The sequence below is a fragment of the Ixodes scapularis genome, unplaced genomic scaffold, assembly GCF_016920785.2.
Source record: "Ixodes scapularis isolate PalLabHiFi unplaced genomic scaffold, ASM1692078v2 PGA_scaffold2__306_contigs__length_199485367, whole genome shotgun sequence".
NCBI lineage: Eukaryota > Metazoa > Arthropoda > Arachnida > Ixodida > Ixodidae > Ixodes > Ixodes scapularis.
In genome coordinates, this window is record NW_024609857.1 from 94917584 (window position 1) to 94939922 (window position 22339).

A 22339-nucleotide genomic window follows, 5' to 3' on the forward strand; every position below is an offset into this window, starting at 1 on the left:
TTTTCTGGTTGTGCGACGACACAGTATTTTCGCCTTGTGCCTTGTGAACTGATTACTCAAATGTGTGTAGTCTTTTTTTTTCACGTTATATTTTGAATTTTGACCGGTGTAAAAACTTAACTTAGCACGTGAAACTGCTAATTTCGACATGTTTGATACATTTATATACATACATTGTGAACTTGACACTCCAAATTTGAACCAGCCTAAAGTTTTTTTTTTTTTTTTTTTTTTTTTTGTCGTGCACGTGAGACTGCGAATTTCGGCCTGCTTAATTTTTAATACCGAGTCAGGTCCCACAAGCCCCTGGTGGCTTTGACCTGACTCGATAATCAACTTGGTGATGGCTACATTTGTGAACAATTTAGTAATAATAATAATAATAATATTATTATTATTATTATTACTAATATTATTATTATTATTACTAATATTATTATTATTAAACAAACTATAGATCCAAAAACCCTATTCCCTACTGTGTCGCACTCATCAAAACATACCACTAGAAGAAGAGAAACACGAGACGACGGGAAGCAAGCCGCGTCGCACGGTTGCACACTGTCATCCATGGGGGATGCCAGACACCATGTTCGTGAATCAAGCCAGCAGCTACCATGGTAGGGCTGGCTTTTCTAATGGGGAGAGATGTTTTAAATTGAGCCCAAAGGGACAATGCCGCTAGACACGTGCATCAGATGTATTTTGACAACCAAGCGTTTGTTTGTCTCCACGGTGTCTCTCGCCTGGTGACCGACACGAGGTGCCTAAGAAGCTTCTTACCTTTGCTCGCTGGCAGTCTCCTGGTAAGATACGCCCGAACGTACGCGCTCCTGTTGCCCTATCGGAGAACTATTCCGGTCTTGGCGGTTCCGTTCATCTTGCTAACCTTCTACTACACGTCGCACCTTGAAAAGAACGCGATCAGCAAGCGCCCACAGCTCATCGCTTTCACGCCTGCACAATTCGCCACTAAAATCGACGGCGAATCTAGGGCCATTGAGAAGCACTTTTGGACGATCTCTCGGAGACCCGCACGACGTGGCAACTACCGGCGAATACGTCGCACAGCAGCCGCCATCTTGAAAGCCAACAGGGATCTGCCCGGCATCTCCAACAAGACCTGGGCTTTCGCCATCGTTCGTTCGCCGACTCCGAGCGCCTTCGTTTTGCCAAACTGTCGGACGTACATCTTCGATGGCATCTTCAAGTTGTGCAGTAACGATGACTGTTTATCCTTCGTGTTGGCCCACGAGATGGCACACTGCCTCTTGGAGCACACGCTCGAAAAAGAGTCACTCGCGTTCGTACTCGACAAATTGACCAGCCTCGTTTGGCTCTCGGCACTGACCCTCGTTAAGGGGGACTTGCAGGCGGTCCTGGTACCCTGGTTGGTGACTCGCGTTTTTCATTACACCGTATTTCTCCCGCAGAGCCGATTCATGGAACTCGAGTCGGACAGGCTGGGGCTTCAAATGATGGCCAAGGCGTGCTTCGATTTCCGCTACAGTATTGTTTACTTCGACAAGTCTGCGGCTTTTAGTAGGAAGATGGCCATGAAAAAGTCGCAGACACTGTTCTCGACACACCCGACAAGGAAGGAACGCGTTCGTCGGCTTTACACACAGATGAGCACTGCAATGGAACTCCGAAAGATGCGTCGCTGTTCGAGGCTGGCTCCCCTGCAGCCTCGTGTTAGGCACAGGATAAGATCATTTCTTGCTGACATGAAATAGTGTTTACGTGTAACTGGGACTGGTCCTAGCGCTCTGTGTAGTTTTTGCGCTGCAGTTTTGAGCGGATCAGTTTGTTCGCTGGGAAAAAAGACTGGCGTTGTCAATGTCTGACTGGTATTCGATGTCGTCGTAGAGACTCGGATTGTGGGGGCACTCTAGTTGTTGGTAGAAGGAGGCCACGATGCAAACAAAATAGATCTGGAAGAAAAAAAATAGACAGACAGTTAAAAGTTGCAAGAAACTGCAGTGCGAGCATTTAACTGACAGATGACGAGTGAAAGTAAATTTTGAAAGGATACTGTACCTGCGAGAGCGCCGCCAAGATGAACAGCGTGCCGAAAGTGAGGGCTTCACTTTTCTGTAAGGAGAAAGACAAGGAAACCTATTACGCTTCCGAACAGACTCGTGTGCTTGCAACTCACAAATACCTAGGACAATTTTCTTTACAAAAAATGGGCGTACGAAGAATATTGATTGAATTATCACTAATTAATGCAAAAGTTGGGCCGACCGTAGCGAGCAATTCTCATGAGAATTTACTATTACGACGTATTCGGAAGTATACGAAGTGCAATATGTGAGCATGATGTTTTGCTTGCTCATTGTCCCTGTGCACGTGGCATTTTTTTAGGTCTAATCGTATTTATGAGTTTCGCAATTTTTTGAGATCCTTCTATTTCTCGTGCTGATTGACTGTCTGTGCTCTACAGGAATGGGAGCTCAGATTATTTTTTTAGTGTAGGTTGTGTGAGATACCACAACACAAAAACGTCGGAAAATGCAGCTTGGACAAAAATAAGCTTCACAAATGCACTATGTGCTAGTAGTTTATGCTGTGCACGGCAAAATATTTTGCATGACCTTCGAATTTTCAATGAGCTTGTAAAGAAAATATATGCTTCTGTTAGTGTGTCGGTAACTCTCTTCGGATATGTATTACTAGAGCCACTAAATGAGATACGCTTAGAGTATAGGCTCTCTGTTCCCTGATAATGTTGCGGCCGTCGCCATCTTGGTGCTTAGTACAAAGCAGACGCAACTACCGATGGTCAGGATTCAAAAGTGCGACTTCCTCAGCATTAGATTCGCTGTTAGGAAGCTAATGTAGTATTGGTTTGCTCTGTCGTGAACTGTTCAACCATTTCTAGAGAACATAAAAGCGTTTCCAATAATTTCAAATAAAGCTTGAGATAACTGACAACCATATGATTTTAAGCACCAAGGCGGGTAAGTGTCGTTACTCTGATGCGTAGCTTATTTAGTGGCTTTACCCGATAAAATGCTCAACCAGAGGCCGTCATCTGGACACTCGGCGGAAAATTCGGTGCGAAATCCGGCGTCCTTGATCATATCCTGCGCCTATAGTCAAGCGCGTCGCCGGCCAATCACGGCCGCGAGATTTCTTGCCGACTTTTTCACCAAGTGTCCAGATTCGGGCCCCAGATCGAAACGGATAGGGGGGGGGGGGGGGGGGGGGATTGAACTCAAGATCCTTGTGTGCTGCAGCGCAGCTTTTGCTCCCCACCAATCGCACGCTGGACTGTGATTTTGTATACATTGGAACGGTGCATTAGCGCCAAGATGTTTTGGTGGCGCCTTGTTATGGCTCCAATCTATAACGTAAGGAATTTGCCTCGCCGTAAATGTCACACGTTATGATCCTGGTTACTTATCAGTTGCGAGGAACAAGTTCGATGGTATTTAGAAAACAAATACTGTGAAAGCTTGGGCTCATCACATTGTTAAACTAGCGCCGTGTAAGATGACAGTTTGATGTTGCTCTTCCCGCTAAAGACGTCACCGCGAGCGTTAAGCGAATCATAGAGAGTCGACCACGGCGAAGTGACCAAAACTTTTCTCTTCCCCTTTTTGTTTCGAACTTTGAAGGGGAAGCAATGGAAAAACAGACCTCTTCCTCGGAGCAAGTCGCTGAACGGGAACGACCAAAAGATGGAGTACGCACGGCAGGCTCTTTGAACGTTATGAGTTGATACTGTTAGAACACCTTGTTCAAATCATGAATCTTTCCTTGTGAGGAAAGACCTGGCACGTTATCCGAGCGCACAGCGAGTCTATTCTAGGCACGGCGGGCAGACGGCTCGTAGGTTATTATCCAAGATTCGTTATTAGTACTCAAAACGGAAGAAATAAAAATGCGAGGGTCTTTCACAGACAACCACACTCAGAACTAAAGACCCACTATGAAAGAGTGTGGTGGTATGCGAAAGTCCTCCGTGTTTTCATTTTTACTATTTTAGGTATCCATAATCACAACACGTCCGCCTTAATAACCAGTCGTCATTATGTCTCGCGATATTAAACGAAAACGCGCAGGCTCATCAAACACTACTGAACCTACTCCGAGACCATCCGTCGAACGTTTGATGTTGCTAGGCGATGCTGCTTTAATGGTTTACTTACGTCCAGTTGGCGATGTTGCGAGACGATGCCAAGGCAGACGATCTGCACGAACAGTACTCCCACAGTGTTCCACATCAGCCAGGGCAGCATCAGGTAACGGTTAAGCTAAAACCATTCAGCGTAAAAAAATACATTATTTAAGTCTTTTTTTTGTATTACAACCAACTTTCACACTGACAAGCATCGGAATTTGATGCTTCCTTGAAACAAGCTTGTTTTCTTATTTTTGTGTTTTAAGAAGAGGAAAAACGGTATTGGCCTTACCTTCCTCACGAATTTAGTGAGCACGTGTGTGTAATATTCTATTCATTATTTTAGCTTAACATAATTACTACTTATTGTCTCACTATTCCTTCTTCACATGTTACTAAAGCTCCAACCACATGGGACGTTCTTCACGCGCTTCTCCCGCGTCAGCGTCACCTCGAGTCAGCGGCGCGCCTCGCTCCCTGCTCTATATCTGCCCTGGCCAGATCTCGGCGTCAGCCGGCGCGTCGCTTGCCGACGCTGACGCGGGCGAAGCGCGTTAAAAAAAAACGCCCCATATAGTTGGGCCTTAAAGCCCGCTTTAAAAAAAAAAAAGAAAAGCGATGTTGGGATGTAACGGCGCGGCATAACTTATGAAAAGTCTTGCTGCCACTGCCATGACCTGCCAGAACCGAGTCGTGAAGGTACCCGATAAACCTCTTCCGTATACTTCCTGGGAATCACCACCCTGACGGGAGACTCATTACCCTCCACTTCATCGATCGCTGGGATGTAGCGAAGGCTGAAGGGAGACTCATTACCCTCCACTTCTTCGATCGTTGGGATGTAGCGAAGCAATAACTATAGTCACTAAGAGAAGTAGTCAAAACCATCAGTACATCTTTAAATAAATTATGACACGAATCAGCTAAAGTACCAGCCATTCGACCAATAGACCGAACTCACCAGCAGTTTCCTTACGCGGCCGCTGCCGCTATGCATTGTGGGAACAGTAGTCTTTCTGCGTGCGCGACAAACCCGCTGGGGGTCCGGGCGAGCATGGCACTAGACGGCATGAGCTGTTTTACGCACTGGCCACCCGCCTCCTCTGAACTACAGTTATGGCGGCGTCGCGCAAGCGTGGGACGCTCAGGAGATACGGTTGTCAGCATCCTACTAAATGTGACGTTACACTTTTTATATATATCTTTTTGTCCCCAACATTTTTTTTTGTTTAACATTTATTTGTATTTTATATTTTGTTACACGAGCATAACGGTTATGCGCAATTATATAGGGTGTCCCAAGTCACCAGGCTCGATCTAAAATGAACCGTAAAAATCGGCGCCTGCACGTAGCAATCTAAACATTTCGTCAAAGGTGTATTTCACAGGTCGGTTTTTTCTTGTAAAATTACAAAGTGTCGCTCCCTTTCTGTGAAACATAGGGCCAAAAAATTTGCCAGGATCAACGGCGGACGGTGACGCAGACGACCGACTTGAGTTTTGGGGTGTGTTTGACGCGCGTATTGATAGGTGGCGTCGGGAGCAGCGTTCGAAGGTGTAGCCGACCAGCGAAAGAAAGCAGTCGACACGCAGACGAAATCCGTTGGCAGCAAAGGCGCCGTCGTTATGCTAACGCGTTTTTTTCTCTTTAAGTTTGGCCTTTGTTGACGGCATTTATTTTTTAACCACAAGTACATTACATAAAGATTATGTTGAATTTTAATAAACCACGGTGGTCGCGATAAGAAGGTAGCGCCATCTATCAATACGAGCGTCAAACCCGCCCCGCTACCCGACTTGGTCGTCTGCGTCGCCGCCCGCCGTTGACCCTGGCAAGTTTCTTGGCCCTATTTTTTACAGAAAGAGAGCTACGCTTTTCAATTTTACAAGAAAAAACCGACCTGTGAAATACACCTTCGACGGAAAGCTACGTGGAGGCGTCGATTTTTACGATCCATTTTATATCAATCCTGGTGACTTGGTACACCCTATAAATCATCTCTCGAAGCACCATGCACATTTCATGTCAACAAACTTCTGCATCTCGATGCCGCGGAGGCTGTCGAAAAAAAACAAAAAAAACCCGAGGGTAAGATATATATATGTAAATATGGGCACTTCGCCCCTAGAAATTTGAAACTTTAATGCCCACCTTTGTTTCATGTGCATTCGTCACTTGAAGAGAATCGTGGTGTGCCATAGCGGATTTTTTTAGGCCCTTTTCACTCAGATCCCGGGGTTGAAAGGGTGTTACATAGTCGGCGCTGATGCCGACTCTGCAACACCAAAGGTTGGACTCCACGGATCGAATATGCTGCGAACAAACTGATCGCCACGCGCAGCGTCACATCAAAGTGGACGCCGCGCGCCACGCGAGTGTGCCGCTGGGCATAGTTTGTGGGTTGTTTGCCGCATATTCGATCAAGAGCCACTAACTACGTTACGCTAGATTTTCCGATGTTATTCTGAGGGCCACCAGTTTGATGCTCAGTGCAGAGCGGGCGCAATAGACCCCTCTCGAAAGTGCGCGCCTTCTAGGAGCTGCTACACCAGTTAACCGAGTACGCCATTGCTTGATCACGCACTCTGAGTACGTATTGGACACGAGGGCTACGTCAGCGGTCGGTGTGAGCTCGGCGAGAGCTCGACGAGGACTCGGATCCAATCACAGGCGTCGTGCCAGAAAAATGGTGACCGCCAATGTTTCTCGATGAACTTTTGAAAACGGTCTATTGGCGATTGTTAGGATTCAATAATGCTAGCTTCTAAGATTTGGAGAGGGTGTCAGGAAGCTCAGTCGATATAGCCTTGCTCTGTCGCGGACCGTTATAGATTCCGGTGGACGGGAAACTCTTTCCTGGGATTTCAGATAAAGTTTCAGATAACTGGCAACAATGATTTTAAGCATGACTGGACTGTCGTTACTCTGAAGCGTATACACAATTTTCGTTTACGCTCGTCCCCAGCCATTAGGATGACATATCCGGTATGGGCGACGAACAAATAAAAAAAAAAAATTAAACATGCAGATTGTATAAAAATAGAGGTGAGACAAAAAGAGAACGGGTGACGGTTACGTTTATATCCTGAATGTCTTCTATTAGCGTGGCGACGGCAAAACAATGTTTTCGCTCATACTGGAAGTGTCGACATTCAAGATGGCGCCGCCCCTGTGGAGAAGGTGTATACCTTATTTGGATGATTTTAATCCGCTCCACAGGGTCCAGCCTTCACGCGACGTCGGCAGGTAACAGGAAACCTTTTTGCTCGTTCGTGTTCTACAAACACGAAACCAAATCATCATCTTTAGATGAAGACAGAGGAACACAAACACTTTCGGTGCGTTGTACTTTGTGTTCATCAGCGTGCGCGTGTCTTTTGACGTTCCTTTTTGTGTTGCTGCTCGCGTCTCTCCTTGTTCGATGACCTTGGAGGCAAGTTATCGCGTTTACGTAAGCTGTGCGTCCCGCACGGCGATCCCGCGTAGCCTGGATGCGAAAGAGACATCTGCTGGTCGCTTAACAGCTGTTACATGCAACCCTGTGGTGAGACGAATGGTTCTCTGGGCTTACAAGGGACACCTGACGTCAGTAATAAAGATAAGCGGATATGCGACGGGAGCAATCCGGGAAAATGCAATTACTCAGCATACGTACCGGCATATCCGGTGCATTTTGTTTTCTGCTCGCGTGACTATTAGCGGCCACCATATTCAACAAAGCGGGAAGGACACTGATTTGGTTTAGTATTATTAGGGGTGCGCAAATGTCGCTTCGCATCGAATAGCGCAATGTCCTAGCTTAAGCACCGTTAAGGGAGCTGGTACGCCGTGGCTTCTTCTCGTATTGTGAAGGATAAAAATGACCCAGTGCTATTCGATTCGACAATCCCTATTCGCACACCCCTAATTATTGTTGAAAAAATTTCTGTGCCCTGTTTTTATTTGTAATGAGAAGAATCCATACGATGAAGACTGGTGCTTACCACTCTAGTCTATACCTTGTCTCATCCTACGATGGACTAAAGGCCAAAGCCACGGGCTGCCAGGTCCAATCACGTTCTACTCTATACTATGACGCGCCTAGCATTGATTAGGGGTGGACGAAAGATGCTCGAGTCCAAAAGCGCCAAGAGCCTACATGTCGTGACTATCTTTGCGTTGTAAAATTGTTGAGTCACTCAGTGCTCTTCGATTCGAACCACTGTCCACCTGTCGTCTTATCAGTGATCAGAGACGGGGGCACCGATACGTGCATCGAAACGAAATACCGCACAATTTCTAAGTGGCTCGTGATTGGATCTGGCGGTCCGTAGCTTTTGCCTTTAGTCCATCGTAGGGCGAGACGAAGTATAACTTTCAAAATAATGTTGTTAAACAGTAGAAGAAAATATTTAGGTATAAAATATGTTATATAGGTGGTGATTAGCTTGAAATAAATATACTCTCTCCCACAAGTGGTTTTTATTTTAGCATAAGACGTTCCCATTCTTTTTTTTAGGTATACACCAAAGTAGAGAACTATTCCATACAGTTTTAAGTTTCGGAGCGACTTTTGAACTCCGTGATTAACCACCTACCTTTACCGTCGATGCGAACAGTAGCACGCTGACGATGATGTTGACTACACACTCGCAGCTCAACAGGATTAAGGTATTGTAGAATACTGAAACAGTTGACATCGGGAGTTGGTCAAGCTCTTTTTCTCCAACGAAACACTTATCCATGATGGTCTAAGCCAAGCCATAAGCTTAAAAAAAAAGCATCAATATTCGTGTGAGGAACGGGCAATTCTTCTTATTACCTTAGACCGAGTTAGAGCAACCCGCGACAGTAATGCATACAGAGTAATATTTGTTGCTGTTTTCTTCTCTATTGAAACAGAAGAAAAAAATGCAGGGAGAAGCGCTATCCCCCAAATATAGGGGCAGCAGTTTTTCTCCCTAAAAAAAAAGGTAACAAAAATCAAATGGACCGAACAGAGAAAGCCAAGGTTCAAATTATCGAATGCGAACATCACTGAGGCTGCTTCACGTTGATTTACAACGAAGGTCATACGAATGCAGTACCACGTTAGAAAGGTACGCACTTTGTTACCTTTTATCGTGCGTTGAATTCCGCTAAATATAAAATCAATTCAATTTATTTGAAACAAATAAAAGTGAAGAAACACAGGTTTTTTTTCTACAGCGTGGCTGTTTTGGATTGTACTGCAATGGACATATATATATATATTTTTCTGTCAACGTTCACTAGGTTTTTTTTATAGCGTATTTTATAAATTCTAAATATTTATAATTTTTTTTTTCCTTTTCTGCACGCTTATTGGCTTACCCTGGAAGTGGTCATCGAACGTCTTCGACAGTCTCTTTGGATCCCGGAGTGAAGTGATGTAAATCAGAAGCATGAACCCTCTCGTTGCCTGGAAAGGGTCTTCCATCGATCAAATATACTTTCGACAACGTATTACACTGCATTGCGTCAGGGCTAAAAGCAATTGGCTTACTATGAACAAAATCCCGATGTATCGGGTTCCGATCTTTAGAGAGCACGCACAGCAAGATCGTTCCAAGAGCGACATTCCGTCCTGAAAGAAAGAAAACAACGTGACAACTTTTTCGATAGGGAGGAGGTATTCACGGGACGCCGTATCGTTGCCACAGGGTGTTTCAAATAGCGACCAGGCTCTTTAAATCGACCTCGAAATTCAGTTTCTTAACCTATCGCGCTACGATTTTGTGCACCGTTGCTCACAGGTGGTGCATTTTCTTTTCTACGAAATTTGCGAAGAGCGAACTTATTTGAGGAAAAAGTAACTCCTATAGAAACGCAGCGAGGCCGCTGGACTTCAAACAATAGGGCGCCCTATTGTTTGAAGACCTGTGGCTTCGCTGCGTTTCATAGAAGTCAAGCCTTTTTTTTTTCCCTTTTTCCTCGGGTAAGTTCGCTCTTCGCGAATTCTATAGAAAAAATGCACCACCTGTGGGCAACGCTGCACAAAATCGTAGCGCGACAGGTTAAGAAACCGATTTTTGCGGTCGATTGAAAGTGAAAGAGCCGGGCCGCTATTTGAAACACCCTGTATATAAGACCAAGCGCAGCCGTCAAGTCCGGGGGAGCCAATCAAGCCACATCGTCTCATCGTCTTCGTGCGTTTGCCGTGGCCGGATAAACCATTCAGGCACAGTAAATGCGCCGTCCCGTGATCCCGCGTGGTTTTCTTTTCAGGGCGTGATTGGTTTAGCCGGGGAACGCAGAAAAACGGCGATCGTCGTGACGATGCACTTTTGGTGCCGCTTGATTGGTTACGTCGGATTGTCACATAAGCTGAGCTCGGATTCGTTCGCAAAGGACGACAATCCAGATTGGCGTGGAATGAAGGTGTCGAACGTTCATAATCGTCCAATCCTCTCATTCAAAATATTTGCTTTTGGTGGAAGATGAATGTGGGAGTTAGTTCTGGGCATACGCTGGGAACGGCGACAAACAACATGGCGCCTTGCGAATTACCTCCTACACGGGCTCCTCTGTTCTGCGGCAGCCACGCTCTAATTGTGCGAAAATTCGTTTTACTTCTTTTTTAGAGCGCAAAAATTAGGCGCCCATTTCCGAGATGAGCGGCGTCGGGTTAACCGCGCGCCTTGCATTATGGGACGTCACAGTTTCCCCGCTAAATTTACCGGAGAAACTGAATTGGTGTTGAGATCATGCGAAATTAATTTGCCCGCTAAATTTAGCGGGGAAACTTAACCGGCTCAATTTCGAACGAAATTTAGCGAATATTTTCCGCAAAGTAGGAGGCGAGGAGGATGAGAGGAGGGGAGGGTACGGAGGCGAAGGAGAGGCATACCCTCCCCTCCATACCCTCACCTCCTCCTCCTCAAGAGCTGCGCTCTAGTTTCGCATTACAGAGAATTGTAAACGTCTTTCATTTTTTAAAATAAAACTGATACAAAATATGACGCACGTTCCTGGTTCAGTAAGGCACTTATCGCGCTAGTGGGTGCCTTGAAATGAGGCCTCATACTGATGAAAAAACGAGTAAAATATCGACGAATTTATTTACTACACTGCGTACTGCCCGGACGGTTTTCCGTAAATAAAATTCCGGATTATTACTAATATTTTTTTTATAAATTATTTGATTACGCGATGTCTTGCTTTTTTATGAACATTCGAAATATTGAATGTTATTGCTCAATTTTAATCATAAAACGTATATGTCTTTAAATTTATCGAACTTTACGGTATCTAACAACTTTTTGTTTTCCTGGCTTGTACATTCTTACTCGCTGGAATAGCTTGCTTCACGTAAAACGAATCACTAATCTAAAACAAAATTTCTTTGGTATTTAGATATCCAGGCAATTAAAAAAAATGTTTGCAATGCTTCAGATGCAAAACAAAACTGTTTTAGTTAGATTGTCAGGCCTTTAAATAAAAACAAAATAATGGAATCTTATACTACCTTGATCCAAACACTCTGCGACAGGTTAGCGCTTATTTTATGTACTGAATACGAAAATAGTATCAGGAAAAACTTAACGCGAAAAAAAAAAGAAGCTGTTCTGATTTATTAATTATATAGCGAGAGGAAAATAGTACACATTTATTTGGGCGAAGAATAGAAAACTATGTGCAAAATAAGACTGAAACATCTCCTGTGGTACGCATCCTTAGGTTGCACTACTTCGAAAGGATTGCTTGGCTCCCTTTCATGCTACGCCGTTATAAAACGAGGAATTTGATAAAAACCTCCGATTAACAAACGTGTAGTTTGGCAGATGATCAGGTTTTTTTTTTTACATTGTAGGGACTGCGCTAAACAGCAAGAAGCAGTTCCTACATATTCGAAATGCACGAGATGCACGGCTCGATATATCGTCAGGATCCGAACAGGTCAACCGCCCGAGGAACATCTTCCAGTATGAGTTTCCGTAAATATGTAAATATATTGTATTATTGAGTGCTACGACTACTTACTCCCGTAAGCAACCACCAATTGGTTACCCGGGCACATCGGATTTGGATTCGTCCTCATCCGTCAAGTGAACTGCACGCTCCTTTCGTTCTTTGACGTTCGGTTTCTTGGAACCCAATCATCTCAGCATTGTTCCACAAGAGCCACACAACCGTCTTCAGTATTTATAAATGCAGCTTTGGCGGAGTCCTCCCACGTCTTCGCCCGAAACGATGTGGTAAAGGTCCCTTCAACCTCCGCACAACGGACCATGCATAGGAAGTCCTAGACAGAGAAGCCAAGCTCATTAATCTCCTCATCAGTGGTCACGCAGACACGGTATCAATAGATCGACTGAAGACGGCATTTCAGGAGTGCCCACCGCCCTCCTCATCCTTAAACCTCCTAACTGAACCTTCAAAAATAAGACAGTTCAAAAGAAAGTTCATTTCCAAGACCACACACAAAATTTCATCGCTCATCACCCGACCTTCTCGCTAAAAGAGGGGGGGGGGGGGGGGGGGGGTATCTGTAGGGACTGCGCTGAACAAGAGGACACAGTTCCTACAGATATGGGATGCGTGAGGAGAACGGAACGAGACATCATCAGGATCCGAACAGCTCAACCGCCCGAGGAACATCCTTCAGTATGAGACTCTGTAAATATGCAAATATATTTTATTTTTGAGTTCTACGACTCCTTACTCCCGTAAGCAACCAACAGCATCTTCAACAATTATTGGATACAGTCAGCGATAGGGCTCTTGATTAACTCGTAAACATTAAAAAAAAAAAAAAAAACTTTCAGCCTTTCCACTTTGGTGAAGAAGGAAGAGCAGGGGAGCTGTACTATGTGCCGCCATCTATGAGCGACGGCGGCAACCAGACAACCGGTAAGCCGGTTGTCTGGTAGCAGCCGTTGCTCATAGTTGGTGGTAGCTGTCCAGAGCGTTGTGTCGAGGTTTATTTGTCCACGGACACGAAACCGGGGAAACTAGCCCTTAACAGCTCCTCTGTAAAAATTATTTGTCAATATTGGGACCAGTTACTAATACCTATGGACAATGCCACGTTATTATTTGAAGCGTTTGTGCTAAAATAGATCAACGACGAAGATGTTTAATGACATAAATTCCTGAGACTGAGCTACAATACATTTGTTTAGACGTCTGATTCGCCGCTGATTGCGATATTTGTTACGTATACTTGAGGTATACGTAGCGCCTGTCCTGTTTACTTCTTGTCCTTGTTTCTGTTGCGCTATTTTATATGTTTTACTACTTGAGGTATACTATAAACCTTTATATAGATATTCATTGCGAGTCAATGTCAACGAGGCTCGGGAATTCCAAATGTTTCTTTTCCTTGCTGAATTTTCAAAGATCTTCTTCAGATAACCATTTAGTTTGCTTCGAAAAAACGTTTAGCAAGCATTTTGTGGCCATCATGGTTTGCCTATATTACTGATTGCGCTCCTGGGGTAGTTACGAAATCGGACTTAGCCGAACAAAAGATTGCTGACCATAATTTTGTGGCTTGCTATCTTACAGCACAACTTAGTATTTAACCAACAACAGAGACAGCAAGAAAAGTCGATAATTGATCGAGCAAAATTTGACCAGTTGGTTCGGCCCAATTTTCTACTCAAAGCTTCGAAAAGTCTACAGCAAATTTCAAGATCAATTCGATTTTTTTTTTCAGAAAACAAATTAGAAAGATTAGTAGTGTGAGGCGGTGTCGGGACGATATCTTGTCAATCGGAGTTCTAAAAAATATTCCTATATAAAAAGTGGTTAAAGGGATACTGAATCGAAATTTCGAGCTCACAAAACAAGGCCGGGCGGATAGGCGGGAAGCTGCAAAACCAAAAAATATCACTCATACGGCGATATATCTAACGGATCGCCGTATTTTTTGGAAAAGAAGTGCGCGATTGAACCCGGCCTACGAGGCGGACGAGGCAAGGCACGTCACGATGCCCATTCTCTCTCCTCCTCGCTACGTCCCGTCAAGCTGGTGAACCGAAGCGAGGAGGAGAGAAGCGAGGCCGCTTCTCCTCATTCTCAAATTCTCCCGGAGGACAGTTACGTCAGAGAACTCGCTTGATCGCGCCCTTCTTTTCCAAAAGTACGGCCGTCCGTTAGAGATATCGATATACGAGTGATGTTTTGGAGTTCGTAGGTTCCCGTTCAACACTTCTGCAGCCTTACTTTGCGAAATCCAAATTTCGGTTCAGTATCCCTTTAATGCAGTTTGTAGAATTGCATAAACGCGCTGATTCATTCAGAGGAAAGAAAATGCGTCTGAAATGAAGATATGTAAAGTGCGTTCAAATATTCCACACTCACGATATGTTTGACAAATCACTTGCGAAGAAAAGGTGTGGAGTGATCATTTGATGACGCACTTCGAAGAGTGTTTGGTCACAAAACGACAAAAGTGGTTATCAATCAGTTATTTTCTACATTCTATGGTGTAGCCCCACGACGATAAACACATTTCAACAGACTTTTCATATTAAAATGTTTTCTCGATTTTGTTTACTCAAGATGACCGATCATATTCTACGAACCAAGCTTTTCAGTTTTTAAACTAAGTGCTTTAAATTGATGGCATTAGTACGGGAGATCTGAAAAGCAGTTATGACTTTATGAAATGCATTCCTTTATAGGCTAAATGGTTTCGTTCCTTATTGGCGATGTGCGCGATCGAAAGCGTCGCTGTGGTCAGCATGCCACGATTGGCCGAATGCTATGACGTCAGCAAAGGTTTTCTGATCGACGGAAATAAAAGGAATGCATGAACTTCAATTTTGACGGTGTTGGCAAAGTTGGTTTCAGAGCGCTATGATTTTAAGCTTCCAACATGATCATTACAAACACCATCGAACTTGTTGTTCGCTAGGTCATGACTTCACGAGAGGGAACCAAGAAAGGGCGCCACCGTAATATCTCGCCGCTAATATCCCCTGATGATTTCACGCGTATCTTAGGAAAATCAACTTGACAATTACCGCAATCTTTCGGACGTCGAGTTTTCTTTAAAGGTGTATTTTTAGTCATATTATAACAATTCCCAGTTAATTAACACTTTCATTACATAGTTTGTTATTTAATCTAGTTATCATTTAAGTGACAGTTGAGCAGCCGAACATCTTTCACATGACCAACACCTTCGATTTCAATTTGCCAGCGTATACGTTGTACGACACAGTCTGTGTGAGCTTGACGTCTTTGCTTTTCGCAGTTTTGTTATACCAGTTACTTACCATTCAGTTTCTGGCCCGGTAAGTCGCTGGTAAATTGTTGAAATGTGGCCAACAGAAATGGCGTAGGCACAAAAGAAGTGTGGCGCCACGAAGCCTCTTCATTAGATAGCCGAAGTGGCCATCTATCGGCTACCACAACGTCGCCTAGTGTTAGCCGCGGACTTAGACAGATCCCGACACATAGCTTTGTTCGACTTTTACCACGGACGTAAAGAGACGGTAATTTCAAGCAAAGATGCTTTACAATACAAAAAGAAACGGTTTAAATGAGTTGGAATCATTGAAACAGTTGTCGCACGCTTTTGGGGACCTTGTACTATGAAGTGCAACAATATGTTTAATTGCTTCGGTCTATTTAAGCGTGGCCGTACCTCATTGAAAGAGGGCGAGCGCACTGGCTACCATTGACGGCCGTGACTGAAGAAAACATCGAGAGGCTCTTTAGAGAGGACCCTCGTTTGAGTTACGGTGCTATCGAGGGACCCTGAAGATTATTTCGTCAAGTGTTTCGACGATTATCCACAGAGACCTTCGTCTGAGAACAGTCTCTTCTCGCTTGGTTTCATACCAATGTCGGGAGGTCAAAAGCTGACACTGATGGAATGGTACCAAATATGCTACACAGATTCTAAAGTTTCGACTCTATATTTGACCCCAACTATTTAGTGCCAGGTTGTGGAAGCTATAGCGTAGCTTCCGCAGAGCTCCAGCCTCCAACGGTTTCAACGCTAATTTCGTGGGCACGTGAATGCAAAAGAAAGTAACGCGCACGTGCTCTCGCCGAGTTGCGGTGCTGCAGCCTTGTGGTAGCTAAGCAAACACTGACAACGTAGCAAGAAAATAGTTGACGCCAAGTATAGGAGTGTTGCTGACATAGTGATGGACAACTAAAACTGGAACTACAAGCCTGATTCCGAAACAAATGGCCAGACATCTGTTTGGGTCTTCCTTGTGGAGACCGCAAAATGTCAACAGGTCGAGCAGTGTTAGAAAGAGTGTGGTAACAATCTTCTATTTAGTCAACGGCCACGTGGCCATGGTTGCTCTCGAAAGCAAAAGCACGGTGACTGCCGAATGATACCACAGTTTGCGCGCCAGCAGTACCCGAGAAAATCCAGGAGAGGCGACTAAAAATTGGCCTGTGGGAAATCCTGCTGTACTACAGCAATGGATAAGCCCGCCCTGCCAGTATAATGATCGATTTCCTCGAAAACACTTAAGTGAAACTCATGAGCCATGCTCTTTACAATCTCGACCTCGTTCCATACAACTTCTTTTTGTACTCCTTGGCGAAAAAAAAAAAAAAAACGACTGCGCGGGCAGTGATTTTAAACCCTGAAGATAATGTAACAGCCTCTTAAGAGCACTTGAATGCAATGCACGCTACCCGGTGGTGTCAGTGCTTCCGCGCTTGGTTTAGAGGGATGGTAGCTTTTGAGCAATTCAAGAGAAAATAGTTCAAAATGTCTAAAATGTTTGCGTACAGCATAATCTAGTTACCAGAAACAAGTCTAAAAACCCACTAGAACCCTCCACGCACTTTACCATCAAGAAAGAGTATTATACAAGAAGGATAGACGTACTGTACATAGAATATGTGTAGATGCTAGTCTGTTTAGTTTTTAAGGTTTCACAGAAAACCCTTTTGTCTATAGTCAGTGAGTGCTTAAGAAACCCACAACGTGGCCTCTTAAAATCACGCTTTTTTGCTTCGCGGTTTGTTGTTTGTTCATCGGTTTTCTTATATCGACTGATGCGGCAATCCAAGTAGTTGCGGAACGATACCAAAAGGCTTAGGGCTCGCCTCTCAATGCGTTTCTTTTAGGTTGTCAGTGATCATGGCCGTCTGCGTGGTTTAGTACTGCTCTCGCTAGAATATTGCGGGTAGGGCTATACTCACATGCTGAGGCGATCGCAATCTCGCTTCTTCCATGCTACTGTGTTATGAGCTCACAAAACTCGGAGATGTATGTTGAACTTCAGGTTGATTGCGGATGACAACACTAGAGGGGGAGCCTTCGGCACACTCACAGACTTCCGAGAATAGGCCACGTTTGCTCTCAGATCGATCAAGAGGCGAGTGTAGCATCAAGCCGACTGCGCTCCTTGTCGTGACTCCCGACTCTCGCGTGCCCGGGACGAATCTCCCCGGCGGACCGACTCATTCCTTCCTGCCCTTCTCGTTGCATCCTCGCAAGGAATCAAGGCTATGTTTGGGAAACGATGCGTCCCTCTCCGAGGGCCGGTCAATAGGGTAGGAGGAAATATGATTTCTCCTAGGGTTATCTGACTCACTTAAAGGTCAACTCCGGTCGAAAACGAAACCAAAATAAATGACTGGCATCGCTTTAGTGGCACGAAATTTCCTAACAGTCCAAATATTACGTCAAAGTAAAAAGCCGCATACTCTACTAAACCCAAATTTTAAAGATGAGATCAGCTGCTCTTTAGCGAGCGGCAAGCGGGTTAGCTTTTAATCGAGGAACACTGGCGCAGCACCTTCGCGACGTCGCGTCGCGGTGGAGCTGCGGTTGATTGGTTGTACCGCGTACCGCAGCACCACGGTGACGTCACGTCGCGGCCGCGCGGCTCATGATCAGTGTTGCCATCCATCTAGCGGATAGTATCGGTTTTGCCGTCGACGCCCGAAACCAAACTTTGAGCCGTGGTCTTTATAAAACTATACACACAATACCGATAGCAAAAGATTATACCATGTAATTCAGGGACACTGCTTCAGCTAAAAAACAGCGATATCTCTACTAACATCAACACAACCGTCCGTCTTAAGAAGAAAAAAAAAAAGAAGAAAAGTTTACAATTCATGTTGTTTATAATAACGAGACAAATGTGCGTTTATTTACCCAGTTCGTCCCCGAAAACGTCTATGAAGCGGTGTATTTATATTAACTGGGTGAGTTGTATTAGCGGGACATGACTGTATCATCACGAACTCAAAGTCAAAGCTTGTCACGAACAAGGAGTCCTATCACGGAGTTTCTGAAATTCGTCCACCGTCAGACGGTGGTGAATTTAATTGGGATTTTGTGGGAGTAGGCTCATTATAACAAATATAGTAAAGATTAACTTACCGCTGCCGTGTCTCACTCACTGAGAATTTGTTTATATAATTAACCGAGCTATCACACGAGATAGACATCGAATCCGATATACCGGGGTTTTTTGAGAAACGAAAACCGTATATGTTTCTGGGCCCGTGTAAATAAACTATACATCGCAGGAAGCTCGAACTTCGTGAGTATATATGACGCTAGCTGTTGGGATAGAACGCAAAAGTTTGAGAACTTGACACTACTTGAATTCAAGTAAGCACTTACCAGCAAGTAAAGGAGCATTGTTGTCTTTCTTAGTGACAATTTTTTTTTTACTGTAATAGATTTTACAGGCTGCCACAATGTCATTTCTTCTATTGACGATATTAAACTTAGGTGGACGTCGGCTCATAAAAAAAAAAATTCGTTTACCCTCTTTTATATTTTGATCCAAGTAACGGCATGTTCTCCAACCGTCGCGTTATATGATATCACAACCGATAGGGTTACATTTTCGCGGAGCTTTAGCTTACTGCGATGAAGTTATTTGCCGATTGGCACTACACGCTGCGCCATCTAGCGTCTGCAAAATAAAACACTGGGTAATCCAGGACGGCTCAGGTCGCGGGGACTGCGGGCAGGCGCATTTAGAAACCACGTGTGAACATGGCATTTCGGATCGACGTGAGCCGTTTTGGGAACCGTTTTTCATAAAAGTAAGTCCCAGCTTCACGTCTCTACGACCTCACCGGGTTCCTGTGACATCTCACCTACTCCTAGAGTTCCCCCCAAAAAGAAACGTCGCTACTGATGCATGAAGCCACAGTTTTGAAGGTGACTCAAGCGTCCCACTTTACCGCTTCCCTTCCAGACCTTGGGAAGCGACACGGCGACGGAAGTGGATTACTGCAGCGCGACGCATCAAGTAAGTGAATCTGAAAATAGATGGGCAGGTTTTGAAAGTGGTCTGACGAACTCGTTTTGTAGACGACCCGGCAAAATAGGGAGTTTTAGAATAGCGCACGCTAAAGCTTTGCGTACGCAAAGTATAGCGTCGCCGCCACTGAACATGCGCCGAACGCTAACCACGTTTTGCGCTTTGCGTGTGCTAATTTAGCTTACGCTATTTTTCGGAAATCGCGTGCGTACGCAAAGAGTCTTTGCGCTCTTCCAAGGAGGATTCGTGAAGAGAAGTTGGGTAAGGGCAAGACGAGCGGAGTTAAAAATGGCGGCACCCAGGACCATGGCTGCGGCCGCTTTGGCGGTGTCGTGAGGGCGATGCCGGCGGCATCCTCGCGACTGCGATTTTCAATACGGGACGACATTGCACTCGGTTTGGAAAACCCAGTAAGGTGGGCTACGATTACCGGTGGCTTGATGCTTACGAAAAACCCAGTAAGGTAAGCAACGGTCACCGGTAACTTGATGCTTGCGACGAGCGAACATTTCTCGGCGAAGGTATGGTGTGCGAAGGTAAATACACGAGACACCGCTTGCCGAAGCGATGCAAGTGGGGGTCCACGACCAAACGACCGCTCGCGTCGCATTCTCCTGTTTAAACAAACCTAAAATGTTACTCTGAACCAAAACAATTTGTTTTTTCTCAATATACATCATTTTGTGTCTGATATAAAGATTGTGACTGCATCTTGGTGGCGTTGTAAACACGTGATGCTTAGGCTTTAGCGACGCGAAAAACGCTATTCTAAAACTCTCTTGCGTAGAATGCGCTAACGTAAGTACTATATTTAGCGCAAAAAATGCATACGTTATTCTAAAACTCCTTAATAAGTACTTATACAAGTTATTTTACAAGTCAATTAGACAGCCAAATAGTGAAATACGGTAGAAACAATTGGGCCGATTGTTGCTTCGTGACGTCGAGAATCAAGCGACCAGGCGTTCAAGCGAGAGGGCCATTGGCCCGTTCCGGCACTCGTAATCGTATGCGTGCATAGCCGTTCGACAATCACGGTCGCAGCCAAGACCTTCCAGAGCTGCGAGTTCTCAAATGGTGGACTTTCGTAGCACATACACTTTTCTTTGTTTCGGCAACTAAATTAAATGCTGAGTCTGGTAACAAACGTGACGGCGTACAAAAAATGGGATGCAAAAGTTTTGCTTTATAAAAAGCTCATGAGAAGCGTAAACATCTTACTCACACGTACACTTCGTTGCCTGTCGCCTTGTTACACCAGTCTTGCATATCACATTCCAGCCATTGCAACGTGCGTACTGTTCTCTAGGATGCACAGTTTGGTTCTATTTACATTCATTTTCTTCTAGTGGTGAAGACAACTCAGACTGGTGTCCAAATGACAACTCTAGACTATGCTCTAAACATTTCGACCAAACAATTGGCCTCCGGTGGTCCTAAAACCGCATTTATTTATTTATTTATTACATGTTACCCGCAGCGCCAAGAGGCATTGTTGCAGGGGGAGGGGCGGCACCCAGTTGGGGGTTGGGGGGGGGGGGGGGGGGGAGGTGTGAGGATACATTTGAACAAGAATTACAGTCGTCAAATACAAAAACACAAAAAAAAAAAAAAGTTCGCAAGAAAAATTGTGTTGCAAAATTATAACACTTTAACATATGGAGATACAATGTTATTAAGGATTAGCCACCAATATAATTTTCTGTACAAGTAAAGGTATGAAGGCACAAAGCACGGTGCTACAAATCAAGCATTCTGAATACACATTCACAAACAAAGAATTCACCTTCCTTATTCCCAGCTATTACGTGACAGTTTATCAAAAACATATGAGATGATGGAATTAAAAAAGTTTCCTCGGGCAATTCGTTCTATTGTTTAACGGTATTGGGGGGAAATGAGAATTTGAATATATTAGTCCCAGCTGAAAATTCTCAAATTTTTTTTGGAATGATCTAAACTGCGTGATACAAAGTGTGGCAGTTCCAGGAATTTAGTTTTATCCAGTCCTGTTTGATCATGATATATTCTATGTAAAATTTTAAACGGAAGCGGCGTCTTCTAGAGTTCAGAGGTTCCCAGTCTAATTGACGTTTTAGAGCAATAACACTTTGTTTGAAATTGTAATTTTTTTGTAACGAACCTAGAAGCTTTGCTCTTAATTTGTTTAATTTTCTGTTCCAGATAGCGTTCTTTAGGGTCCCAGAGCAAGCAAGCGTATTCTAAAATAGGCCTCGCATTAAAAAGAAAAAGGTTTTTTTTTTTTTTTTAAATTGGAAGGGCAATCGTGAAAATTTCTCCTCAAGAAATTTAGCACACGGTTAGCTTTGACCGTCATGTAGTCTACATGTGCGCTCCACGATAGGCTTTCTGAAAACTGAACGCCTAAATATTTTAATTTGTCCACCTTTTGTAGTAGGGCGCCGCCAATTGAATAGCTAAAAGAAACAAGTTTTCGTTTTTTGGTAAATGTTATATGATTGCATTTGGGAATATTTAAATTCATTTTCCATATTTCGCACCATCTTGATAGGCGATCAATATCTTCCTGTAGCTCTAGACCGCCTGAGTATGTCGTTATTTTGCGGTATAAGACTCAATTGTCCGCATAAAGACGAATGCTTGACGTAATTTCTGTAGAAATGTCATTTATATATATTAGGAATAAAAGCGGACCTAGCACTGATCCCTGCGGGACCCCTGATGTTCCTTCTAAATATGACGACGTTTTCCCGTTCACTAAAACAGCCTGTCTTCGATTTGTAAGATAATCAGTAAGCCAGCTAATAATGATTTCAGGGATATTAAAAAAAAATTAATTTGTATAGGATCAATTTATGGGGGACCTTGTCAAAGGCTTTTTGAAGATCTAAGAAAACTCAGTCTACTTGCACGTCTTTATCGCAAAAAGAGAAGAAATGTCCTGATAAAAGTCGATCAGCTGGGTATCGCACGATAAACCACTTCGGGAGTCATGTTGATAAGTAATAAAGA

General features: G+C 44.2%; 1 protein-coding gene across 1 annotated transcript; it reads left to right on the top strand.

The window, feature by feature from the left end:
• Nucleotides 1-698: 698 nt before the first annotated feature.
• Nucleotides 699-1736, top strand: LOC8037259 (metalloendopeptidase OMA1, mitochondrial-like). The gene has a single exon (XM_040205513.2). The coding sequence runs from the start codon at nucleotides 699-701 to the stop codon at nucleotides 1734-1736; it is 1038 nt and encodes a 345-aa protein (XP_040061447.2).
• The last annotated feature ends 20603 nt before the right edge of the window (nucleotides 1737-22339 follow it).

Bases quoted from the DNA above. Each gene is read 5' to 3' on its own strand.
- LOC8037259 (XM_040205513.2), top strand. From the start codon at position 699: ATGTATTTTGACAACCAAGCGTTTGTTTGTCTCCACGGTGTCTCTCGC.